General features: G+C 40.5%; 1 protein-coding gene across 4 annotated transcripts in view; it reads right to left on the bottom strand.

Annotated features, from left to right (window-relative positions):
* Window positions 1–613: 613 nt before the first annotated feature.
* The window catches only part of LOC139750274 (proton-coupled zinc antiporter SLC30A2-like), a 177,516-nt gene continuing 164,602 nt past the window's right edge, over window positions 614–13,527 (bottom strand). For all 4 annotated transcript variants that reach the window (XM_071664859.1, XM_071664861.1, XM_071664860.1 and 1 more), the window contains one exon: window positions 614–2,755. In XM_071664859.1, coding sequence (XP_071520960.1) covers window positions 2,607–2,755 — 149 coding nt within the window. In that variant the 3' untranslated portion in view covers window positions 614–2,606. The remainder of the gene's footprint in view (window positions 2,756–13,527) is intronic.

The raw sequence follows: 13,527 nt of genomic DNA, 5'->3' as shown, positions 1-13,527 counted from the left end.
ATGCAAGAAATGGCGAATATGAAAAAAATTACTACTGATAAATTCACTTTCTATGTTATATTGCATAATGGCTACCATAAAGAAAGCAAATGTAATGCTGACATTCAAAACAAACGGAATCACCAAATGGTCCAAGGACAAGTCTTTCTGCCAACTCTTCTACAGAGGATACAGTTAGGAATGCAAAGAAAATTAAAAATGCTGTGGCTCTATCACACTTGCAAAATAACTGAAGTAAAATAATAGCTAGACATCCTTTGATTACAGAACTGGAAAAAAATTATCTGGGTGGACTGAAATCAGAAACAAACACCTTTGAGTTCAAAAATTATCTAAGCCAATGCTTCCTTCATACAATGTCATTAAGACATTATTCAGTACACTTTTCCAAGGCAGGAGAGAAAAAAATGGGATCTTTTAAAAGTGTTGTCAATGCAATGGTTTTCCCTAAATATTACTAGGTTCCATATGTGCAGATATACTGTATACACACTTTTCCAATGATGCTTCCTTCATGGATAACTGGGGATGGGTGTATTTTAAATGAAGAAATCAGAGGAATGATTTGAGATCATTATAATCAGCAAAGTGAAAAGGAGAACTAAAAACTATATAGAAATCTATGTATCCTTGGGCACAATGAACATTTTTGCAGAACTGTATAAGTGAAGTAAGAACCTGTATACACCTGATCCACCCTGTTTAAATTGAATTAAAGATAACGGGTATGATAAAAAATCAACAAAACATAATCATTATTCCTTACCTTCCCTAAAGCTCTCATTAATTATAATCCCTTGATTAATCCTTTTGGTGCACAACTGAAAACTTTTGTCTACCCCTGAGCACACAAATTATGAAATCTTTTTTAATTTCTGATTTATTAAACGGAGCACAAAAAATATAACAACACTCCTTTTCTTAAGAATGAAGAATCAACCATTCTTAATTTAGGAAAATCATATCATATACCAAATTTGATCAACTTTCATACTTTTTCTGATCTCTGTATTCTAAAGCAGAAAACTATTAAAACCATAGGTTTTTTACTTATGAACTAAGAGTTACACATTTTTAGTATGGGGAAAACACATAATTTACTCAAATGCCTATCCTAAGTAAAGGTGGTATGGCATAAGTGCTATGAGTAGGAGTGGGCACCAAAGTCTTGGCAAGTCCTTAGAAAAGGCTCACAACTACCCACCATGGTTACCACAGGATTACTTGGGCCTCAGGGAGCTCCAGTGACTCATTATTTTCATGAGCTGTCACATATGGCCACTCAACAGAATCTACAATGCACAGAAAAGCCAACTTGCATAGGCAATTGTGTGAGCTGACATTCATAATACCCTACTGTGTAAGAGTAGGCTGAAATTCATAGCACCAAAAGGATTAAACCAACTCCTTCACAGCTCCTCGCAGGATTATATAAAAATCTATTACCCCCATGGTAATCAGTAACACAAGATAGTAATTACTAGGACTTCATCCTCACAATATAAAAAGATAGAAACCTTTACACAGTAACCTTTACACTGTATATATCTATATATCTTAAAAGTTGTTTTCGGCATAAAGTTATCATTTTATCTCTGGTGGAACATTAAAAAACTTTACAAAGCAAAAGCATACAATATATATTCAAGTGATCAAGCATCCCTTCAAAAAGTACTGAGAAAGCCATGTGGACACAGTTTACATGAGATTATCAGAACCACCAATATGGTTTGTTTAATAATTTTCAGCATCTAACAAAACACTTTTCTTTGCAGCTGAAAAGAAAATAAGAAAACCTCCCATTTTTCAACACAACTCCCAGCAAGGAATTATAAATTTTATAAAATTAAGGCAAACAAGCATCAAAGATAGAAATAATGTAAAATTAAGATATATATACACAGATCTGTACAAGCAGCTGCTCACACTGAATTTAACAGCAGACAAACATACACACAAACATGACAAGGCATTGTTTGAATTTTTAAGAATTTCTATAACAAATAACAATATAAACAAACTCCAGAAACTAAGCTAAAATTCAAATGAAATTCAAATGAGGTTAGTACTTTGCTGTGACACATTAGCATATAAATACTAATGAAAAAAAAAATATTGGCATGGTCTTTATAATATGAAAAGGAAAAAACATTTACATTCTTAAAATTCAATTGTGCACTTACCTGGCATCTATTTCATGCAAAACAAGATTAATCAAACCATTAACATAATCAAAAAGTGAGAAACGATGAATATTTCTCCCTGAAATCATAATGTCATTTCAATAATGCAATGTTTCACAATATTTTACAGAAATATTTACAAATTTTCATAGTCATTTTTATCTTGGGGACAATCTTTATATAACTATGAGAAAAATATCAAAAGGATACAGTATACTTGTCCTAACTTCATGTGTAACCATTTACATAACAGACCTTGCCATGACGATACTGATTGTCTTGATATTCTAAGACTATTATTTCATGATATACAATGAGAAATACTTTGGAAAATTATGATCTATCAAAAGAAACACAAGATAAACATAACTTTTACCAGCTATCTAACTGATTTGAACACACACTACAAACAGCATATGTTTTTCATCTAGACAATGGCTGACATTGCTGACAGTTGTCCATGAGTAGTGGTTGGTAACGTTCCACTTGAATGGTTGTGTGGAAGATCTGGTGACGTGTTCTTATAACTCTCTGTGCATCTCGCAACACAATCTCAGGGTCGGTCTCAGCACCTAAAGAGTATTATGAAAAGACAGCAATTGCAAATTAGCTACAACAATATAACAACGACAAAATTTAAGATTATAATTAAAAAGATTGTTGTGAATATTTCTAGTCTTCTCTTATTCCAACTCAAACACAAACATTCTCTTTCTGATATCATGCAATCCATTTTTCACATTTATCTATCTGTCTATCTATCCATATCTCAGATGCAGGTTCCCTCTGTGAATTCCCTCAAGGGTGTGGTCACCTGTTTATATCTTTAAAAGTTAAATTTTCAACTTGCTTTATAAAATGCCCTCATCCCAGTTGTGTGTGTGTGTGTGTGTGTGTGTGTGTGTGTGTATATATATATATATATATATATATATATATATATATATATTTTTTTTTTTTCCATACTATTCGCCATTTCCCGCGATAGCGAGGTAGCGTTAAGAACAGAGGACTGGGCCTTTGAGGGAGTATCCTCACCTGACCCCCTTCTCTGTTCCTTCTTTTGGAAAATTAAAAAAAAAAACAAGAAAGGGGAGGATTTCCAGCCACCCGCTCCCTCCCCTTTTAGTCGCCTTCCACGACACGCAGGGAATACGTGGGAAGTATTCTTTCTCCCCTATCCTATATATATATATATATATATTTTTTTTTTGCTTTGTCACTGTCTCCTGTGTTTGTGAGGTAGCGCAAGGAAACAGACAAAAGAAATGGCCCAACCCACCCCCATACACATGTATATACATACGTCCACACACGCAAATATACATACCTACACAGCTTTCCATGGTTTACCCCAGACGCTTCACATGCCCTGATTCAATCCACTGATAGCACGTCAACCCCGGTATACCACATCGATCCAATTCACTCTATTCCTTGCCCTCCTTTCAACCTCCTGCATGTTCAGGCCCCGATCACACAAAATCTTTTTCACTCCATCTTTCCACCTAAAATTTGGTCTCCCACTTCTCCTCGTTCCCTCCACCTCCGACACATATATCCTCTTGGTCAATCTTTCCTCACTCATTCCCTCCATGCGCCCAAACCATTTCAAAACACCCTCTTCTGCTCTCTCAACCACGCTCTTTTTTATTTCCACACATCTCTCTTACCCTTACGTTACTTACTCAATCAAACCACCACACACCACACATTGTCCTCAAACATCTCATTTCCAGCACATCCATCCTCCTGCGCACAACTCTATCCATAGCCCACGCCTTGCAACCATACAACATTGTTGGAACCACTATTCCTTCAAACATACCCATTTTTGCTTTCCGAGATAATGTTCTCGACTTCTACACATTCTTCAAGGCTCCCAGAATTTTCGCCCCCTTCCCCACCCTATGATCCACTTCCGCTTCCATGGTTCCATCCGCTGCCAGATCCACTCCCAGATATCGAAAACACTTTACTTCCTCCAGTTTTTCTCCATTCAAACTTACCTCCCAATTGACTTGACCCTCAACCCTACTGTACCTAATAACCTTGCTCTTATTCACATTTACTCTTAACTTTCTTCTTTCACACACTTTACCAAACTCAGTCACCAGCTTCTGCAGTTTCTCACATGAATCAGCCACCATCGCTGTATCATCAGCGAACAATAACTGACTCACTTCCCAAGCTCTCTCATCCACAACAGACTTCATACTTGCCCCTCTTTCCAAAACTCTTGCATTCACCTCCCTAACAACCCCATCCATAAACAAATTAAACAACCATGGAGACATCACACACCCCTGCTGCAAACCTACATTCACTGAGAACCAATCACTTTCCTCTCTTCCTACACGTACACATGCCTTACATCCTCGATAAAAACTTTTCACTGCTTCTAACAATTTGCCTCCCACACCGTATATTCTTAATACCTTCCACAGAGCATCTCTATCAACTCTATCATATGCCTTCTCCAGATCCATAAATGCTACATACAAATCCATTTGCTTTTCTAAGTATTTCTCACATACATTCTTCAAAGCAAACACCTGATCCACACATCCTCTACCACTTCTGAAACCACACTGCTCTTCCCCAATCTGATGCTCTGTACATGCCTTCGCCCTCTCAATCAATACCCTCCCATATAATTTACCAGGAATACTCAACACACTTATACCTCTGTAATTTGAGCACTCACTCTTATCCCCTTTGCCTTTGTACAATGGCACTATGCACGCATTCCGCCAATCCTCAGGCACCTCACCATGAGTCATACATACATTAAATAACCTTACCAACCAGTCAATAATACAGTCACCCCCTTTTTTAATAAATTCCACTGCAATACCATCCAAACCTGCTGCCTTGCCGGCTTTCATCTTCCGCAAAGCTTTTACTACCTCTTCTCTGTTTACCAAATCATTTTCCCTAACCCTCTCACTTTGCACACCATTTCCCACATCAGCAAGGTAGCGTTAAGAACAGAGGACTCGGCCTCTGAGGGAACATCCTCACCTGGCCCCCTTCTCTGTTCCTTCTTTTGGAAAATTAAAAAAAATTGAGAGGGGAGGATTTCCAGCCACCCCGCTCCCTCCCCTTTTAGTCGCCTTCTACAACACGCAGGGAATACGTGGGAAGTATTCTTTCTCCCCTATCCCCAGGGATATATATATATATATATATATATATATATATATATATATATATATATATATATATATATATATACAAACAGGGTGGTTAGGGAGGTGAATGGAAGAGTTTTGGAGAGAGGGGCAAGTATGCAGTCAGTTCTGGATGAGAGGGCTTGGGAAGTGGGTCAGTTGTTGTTTGCTGATGATACAGCACTGGTGGCTGATTTGGGTGAGAAACTGCAGAAGGTGGTGACTGAGTTTGGTAAATTGTGTGAAACAAGAAAGTTGAAAGTAAATGTGAATAAGAGCAAGGTTCAGTAGGGCTGAGGAACAAGTTAATTGGAAGGTAAGTTTGAATGGAGAAAAACTGGAGGAAGAAGTGTTTTAGATATCTGGGAGTGGAATTAGCAGCGGATGGAACCATGGAAGCGGAAGTGAGTCACAGGTTGGGGAAGGAGGCGAAAGTTCTGGGAGGGTTGAAGAATGTTTGGAAGGAGAGAACATTATCTCAGAAAGCAAAGGTGGGTATGTTTGAAGGAATAGTGGTTCTGACAATGTTATATGGTTGCAAGGCGTGGGCTGTAGTAGATAGAGTTGTGCAGAGGAGGGTGGATGTGTTGCAAATGAGATGTTTGAGGACAATATGTGGTGTGAGGTGGTTTGATTGTGTAAGTAATGAAAGGGTAAGAGAGATGTGTGGTAATAAAAAGAGTGTGGTTGAGAGAGCAGGAGAGGTTGTATTGATATGGTTTGGTCACATGGAGAGAATGAGCGAGGAAAGATTGACAAAGAGGATATATGTGTCAGAGGTGGAGGGAACGAGGAGAAGTGGTAGACCAAATTGGAGGTGGTGGGATGGAATGAAAAAGATTTTAAGCGATCGGGGCCTGAACATGCAGGAGGGTGAAAGGTGTGCAAGGAATAGAGTGACTTGGAATGATGTGGTATACTGGGGTCAATGTGCTGTCAATGGATTGAACCAGGGCATGTGAAGTGTCTGGGGTAAACCATGGAAAGTTTTGTGGGACCTGGATGTGGAAAGGGAGCTGTGGTTTCAGTGAATTATACATGACAGCTAGAGACTGAGTGTGAACAAATGTGGCCTTTGTTGGCCTTTCCTAGCACTACCTCACGCGCATGCAGGGGGGAGGGGGGTGGGTGTTATTTCATGTGAGGTGGGGAGGCGACAGGAATGAATAAAGGAAGCAAGTATGAACTATGTACATGTATGTGTATATATGTATATGTCTGTGTATGTATATATATGTATACATTGAAATGTATAGGTAAGCATATGTGCGTGTGTGGCCATGTATGTATATACATGTGAATGTGGGTGGGTTGGGCCATCCTTTCATCTGTTTCCTTATGCTATCTGGCTAATGCAGGAGACAGTGACAAAGTATAATAAAAAATAGAAATGAATATATTTGTATATTCATTTATCATACTTTGTCGCTGTCTCACGTGTCAGCGAGGTAGCGCAAGGAAACAGACGAAAGAATGGCCCAACCCACCCACGTACAAATGTATATAAATACACGTCCACAAACGCACACATACATACCTATACCTTTCAATGTATACATATATATACATTTTTTTTTTTTCTATACTGTTCGCCATTTCCCGCAGTAGCGAGATAGCGTTAAGAATAGAGGGCTAAGCCTTTGAGGGAATATCCTCACTTGGCCCCCTTCTCTGTTCCTTCTTTTGGAAAATTAAAAACGAGAGAGGAGGATTTCCAGCCCCATACATACAGACATATACATATATATACACATGTACATGATTCATACTTGCTGCCTTTATTCATTCCCGTCGTCACCCTGCCACACATGAAATGACATGCGCATGTGCGCGAGGTAGCGACAGGAAAAGACAACAAAGGCCACATTCGTTCACACTCAGTCTCTAGCAGTCATGTATAATGCACCGAAACCACAGCTCCCTTTCCACATCCAGGCCCCAAAAAACTTTAGATGGTTTACCCCATACACTTCACATATCCTAATTCAATCCATTTACAGCGCGTCAACCCCGGTATACCACATTGTTCCAATTCACTCTATTCCTTGCACGCCTTTCACCCTCCTGCATGTTCAGGCCCCGATCACTCAAAATCTTTTTCACTACATCTTTCCACCTACAATTTGGTCTCCTACTTCTCGTTCCCTCCAACTCTGACACATATATCCTCTTCGTCAATCTTTCCTCACTCATTCTCTCCATGTGACCAAACCATTTCAAAACACCCACTTCTGCTCTCTCAACCACACTTCTTTTATTACCACACATCTCTCTTACCCTTTCATTACTTATTCGATCAAACCACCTCACACCACATATTGTCCTCATACATCTCATTTCCAACAAATCCACCCTCCTCCGCACAACTCTATCAATAGAAAGTGCCTCGCAACCATATAACATTGTTGAAACCACTATTCCTTTAAACATACCCATTTTTGCTTTCCGAGATAATGTTCTCGCCTTCCACACATTTTTCAATGCTCCCAGAACTTTCGCCCCCTTCCCCACCCTGTGACTCACTTCCGCTTTCATGGTTCCATCCGCTGCCAAATCCACTCCCAGATATCTATAACACTTCACTTCCTCAAGTTTTTCTCCATTCAAACTTACCTTCCAATTGACTTGTCCCTCAACCCTACTGTACCTAATAACCTTGCCCTTATTCATATTTACTCTAAGCTTTCTTCTTTCACACACCTTACCAAACTCAGTCACCAGCTTCTGCAGTTTCTCAGCTGAATCAGCCACCAGTGCTGTATCATCAGCAAACAACAACTGACTCACTTCCCTAGCTCTCTCATCCACAACAGACTACATACTTGCCCCTCTTTCCAAAACTCTCACATTCACCTCCCTAACAACCCCACCTATAAACAAATTAAACAACCATGAAGACATCACACACCCTTGCCACAAACCTACATTCACTGAGAACCAGTCATTTTCCTCTCTTCCAACTCGTACACTTGCCTTACATCCTCGATAAAAACTTCTCAGTGCTTCTAACAACTTGCCTCCCACATCATATATTCTTAATACCTTCCACAGAGCATCTCTATCAACTCTATCATATGCCTTCTCCAGATTCATAAATGTTACATACAAATCCATTTGCTTTTCTAAGTACTTCTCACATACATTCTTCAAAGCAAACACCTGATCCACACAACCTCTACCACTTCTGAAACCACACTGCTCTTCCCCAATCTGATGCTCTGTACATGCCTTCACCCTCTCAATCAATACCCTCCAATATAATTTCCCAGGAATACTCAACAAGCTTATACCTCTGTAATTTGAGCACTCACTTTTATCCCCTTTGCCTTTGTACAATGGCACTATGAACGCATTCCGCCAATCCTCAGTCACCTCACCATGAGTCATGCATACATTAAATAACCTTACCAATCAGTCAACAATACAATCACCCCCTTTTTTTTATAAATTCCACTGCAATACCATCCAAACCCACTGCCTTGCTGGCTTTCATCTTCCGCAAAGCTTTTACTACCTCTTCTCTGTTTACCAAATCATTCTCCCTAACCCTCTCACTTTGCACACCACCTCGACCAAAACACCCTATATCTGCCACTCTATCATCAAACACATTCAACAAACCTTCACAATACTCACTCCATCTCCTTCTCACATAACCACTACTTGTTATCACCTCCTCATTAGCCCACTTCACTGATGTTCCCATTTGTTCCCTTGTCTTACGCACTTTATTTACCTCCTTCCAAAACATCTTTTTATTCTCCCTAAAATTTAATGATATTCTCTCATCCCATCTCTCATTTGCCCTCTTTTTCACCTCTTGCACCTTTCTCTTGACCTCCAGCCTCTTTCTTTTATACATCTCCCAGTCATTTGCATTATTTCCCTGCAAAAATCATCCAAATGCCTCTCTCTTTTCTTTCACTAATAATCTTACTTCTTCATCCCGCCATTCACTACCCTTTCTAATGTGCCCACCTCCCATGCTTCTCATGCCACAACCATCTTTGTCACTATCTCCCACGTTAGCGAGGTACCGCAAGGAAACACGACAAAAAAATGGCCCAACCCACCCACATACATATGTATATACATACATGCCCACACATATACATATACATACCTATACATTTCAACACATACATACACAGACATACACACATGTACATATTCATACATGCTGCCTTCATCAATTCCCGTCGCCACCCCATCACACATGAAATGGCACTCCCTCCCCCTGCGTGCATGCAAGATAGTGATAGGGAAAGACAACAAAAGCCTCATTTGTTCAAACTCAGTCTCTAGCTGTCATGTGTAATGCACCAAAACCACACCTTCCTTTCCAAATCCAGGCCCCACAAAACTTTCCATGGTTTACCCCAGACACTTCACATGCCCTGGTTCAATCCACTGACAGCACATCGACCCCAGTATACCACATCATTCCAATTCACTCTATTCCTTGAACACCTTTCACCCTCCTGTATATTCAGGCCCCGATCGCTCAAAATCTTTTTCACTCCATCCTTCCACCTCCAGTATGGTCTCCCACTTCTCGTTCTCTCCACCTCTGACACACATATCCTCTTTGTCAATCTTTCCTCACTCATTCTCTCCATGTGACCAAACCATTTCAATACATCCTCTTCTGCTCTCTCAACCACACTCTTTTTGTTACCACACATCTCTTACCCTTTCATTACTTACTCGATCAAACCACCTCACACCACATATTGTCCTCAAACATATCATTTCCAACACATCCACCCTTCTCCGCACAACCCTTCTCCTTGCAACCAATAACATTGTCAGAACCACTATTCCTTCAAACATACCCATTTTTGCTCTCCGAGATAACATTCTCGCCTTCCACACACTCTTCATCGCTCCCAGAACCTTCGCCCCCTCCCACACCCTGTAACTCACTTCCGCTTCCATGGTTCCATTAGCTGCAAAATCCACTCCCAAATATCTAGAACACTTCACTTCCTCCAGTTTTTCTCCATTCCAACTTACCTTCCAATTGATTTGTCCCTCAACCCTACTGGACCCAATAACCTTGCTCTTATTCACATTTACTCTCAGCTTTCTTCTTTTACACAGCTTCTGCAGTTTCTCACCTGAATCAGCCACCAGTGCTGTATCATCAGCGAACAACTGACTCACTTCCCAAGCCCTCTCATCCACAACAGACCGCATACTTGCCCCTTTCTCCTAAACCCTTGCATTCACATTCCTAACGACCCCATCCATAAACAAATTAAACAACCATGGGGACATCATGCATCCATACCGCAAACCGACATTCACTGGGAACCAACCACTTTCCTCTCTTCCTACTCATATATATGCCTTACAACCTCGATAAAAGGAGAGATAAAAGGAACCTGGATGTTTTGGCTCTGAGTGAAGCAAAGCTCAAGGGTAAAGTGGTTTGGGAATGTCTTGGGGGTAAAGTCTGGGGTTGGTGAGAGGACAATAGCAAAGGAAGGAGTAGCACTACTCCTGAAGTAAGAGTTGTGGAAGTGTGTGATAGAGTGTAAGAAAGCAAACTCTAGATTGATACGGATAAAACTGAAAGTAGATGGAGAGATGAGTGATTATTGGTGCCTAAGTGCCTGGGCATGAGAAGAAAGATCATGAGAGGCAAGTGTTTTGGGAGCAGCTGAGCAAGTGTGTTAGCAGCTTTGATACACGAGACCGGGTTATGGTGATGGGTGATTTGAATGCAAAGGTGAGTAATGTGGCAGTTGAGGGAATAACTGGTGTAAATGGGATGTTCAGTGTTGCAAATGGAAATGGTGAAGAGCTTGTAGATTTGTGTGTTAGGACTGGTGATTGGGAATACCTGGTTTAAAAAGAAATATACATAAGTATATGTATGTAATTAGATGACCAGAGAGCGTTATTGGATTACGTCTTAATTGATAGATGTGTGAAAGAGAGACTTTTGGATGTTAATGTGCTGAGAGGGGCAACTGGAGGGATGTCTGATTGTTATCCTGTGGAAGCGAAGGTGAAGATTTGTAGAGGTTTTCAGAAAAGAAGAGAGAATATTGGGGTGAAGAGAGTGGTGAAAGTAAGTGAGCTTGGAAAGGATACTAGTGTGAGGAAGTACCAGGGGAGATTGAGTGCAGAATGGAAAAAGGTGAGAGCAAATGACATAAGGGGGAGTGGGGAAGGAATGGGATGTATTTAGGGATGCAGTATTGGCTTACACAAAAGATGCCTGTGGCATGGCAAAGGTGGGAGGTGGACAGATTAGAAAAGGTAGTTAAAGGTGGGATGAAGAAGTAAGATTGTTAGTGAAAGAGAAGAAAGAGGCATTTGGACGAGTTTTGCAGGGAAATAGTGCAAATGACTGGAGATGTATAAAAAAAAGAGGTAGGAGGTCAATGGGAAAGATGCAAAAGGTGAAAAAGAGGGCAAATGAGAGATGGGGTGAGAGAATATTGTTAAATTATAGGGAGAACAGAAAGATGTTTGGAAAGAAGGTAAATAAAGTGCGTACGACAAGAGAACAAATGGGAAAATTGGTGAAGGGGGCTAATGGGGAGGTAATAACAAGTAGTGGTGAAGAAAGGAGTGAGTATTTTGAAGGTTTGTTGAATGTGTTTGATGACAGACTGGCAAATATAGAGTGTTTGGTCAAGGTGGTGTGTGAAGTGAGAGGGTAAGGGAGAATGGTTTGGTAAACAGAGAAGAGTTAGTGAAAGCTTTGCAGAAGATGAAAGCCAGCAAGATGGCGGGTTTGGATGGTATTGCAGTGGAATTTATTAAAAAAGTGGGTGACTGTTGTTGCCTGGTTGGTGAGGATATTCAATGTAAGTATGGTTCATGGTGAAGTGCCTGAGGATTGGCGGAATGCATGCATAGTGCCATTGCAAAGGGGATAAAGGTGAATGTTCAAATTACAGAGGTATAAGTCTGTTGAGTATTCCTGGGAAATTATATGGGAGGGTATTGATTGAGAGAGTGATGGCATGTAGAGAGCATCAGACTGGGGAAGAGCAGTGAGGTATAATTAGTGGTAGAGGATGAGTGGATCAGGTGTTTGCTTTGAAGAATGTGGGAGAAATACTTAGAAAAACAGATGGATTTGTATGTAGCATTTATGCATCTGGAAAGGCATATGATAGAGTTGCCAGAGATGCTTTGTGGAAGGTATTAAGAGTATATGGTGTGAGAGGTAATTTGCAAGTACTGAAAAGATTTTATCAAGGATGTAAGGCATGTGCATGAGTAGGAAGAAAGGAAAGTGATTGATTCCCAGTGAATGTTGGTTTGCAGCAGGGGTGCGTGATGTCTCCATGGTTGTTTAATTTGTTTATGGATGGGGTTGTTAGGGAGGTGAATGCAAGAGTTTTGGAGAGAGGGGCGAGTATGCAGTCCGTTTTGGATGCGAGGGCTTGGGAAGTGAGTCAGTTGTTGTTCACTGATGATACAGCGCTGGTGGCTGATTTGAGTGAGAAACTTGAGAAGCTGGTGACTGAGTTTGGTAAAGTGTGTGAAAGAAGAAAGCTGAGAGTAAATGTGAATAAGATCAAGGTTATTAGGTTCAGAAGGGTTGAGGGACAAGTCAATTGGGAGGTAAGTTTGAATGGAGAAAAATTGGAGGAAGTGAAGTATTTTAGATATTTGGGAGTGGATTTAGCAGCGGATGGAACCATGAAAGCGGAAGTGAGTCACAAGGTGGGGGAGGGGGCAAAGGTTCTGAGAGCGTTGAAGAATGTGGGAAGGCGAGAACGTTATCTCGGACAGCAAAAATAGTGGTTCCAAAAATGTTATATGATTGCAAGGTATGGGCTATATTCAGGGTTGTGCAGAGGAGGGTGAATGTGGTGGAAATGAAATGTTCAAGGACAATATGTGGTGTGAGGTGGTCTGATCGAGTACGTAATGAAAGGGCTGGAGAGATGTGTGGTAATAAAAAGAGTGTGGTTGAGAGAGAAGAAGAGGGTGTTTTGAAATGGTTTGGTCACATGGTAAGAATGAATGAAGAAAGATTGACAAAGAGGATATATGTCAGAAGCGGTGGGAATGAGGAGAATTGGTAGACCAAATTTTAGGTGAAAGGATGGAGTGAAAAAGATTTTGAACGACTGGGGCCTGAACATACAGGAGGGTGAAATGCATGCAAGGAATAGGGTGAATTGGAACGACGTGGTATA

Source organism: Panulirus ornatus, chromosome 9 (assembly GCF_036320965.1).
Source record: "Panulirus ornatus isolate Po-2019 chromosome 9, ASM3632096v1, whole genome shotgun sequence".
NCBI lineage: Eukaryota > Metazoa > Arthropoda > Malacostraca > Decapoda > Palinuridae > Panulirus > Panulirus ornatus.
This window is presented reverse-complemented; position numbering and strand designations above follow the sequence as displayed.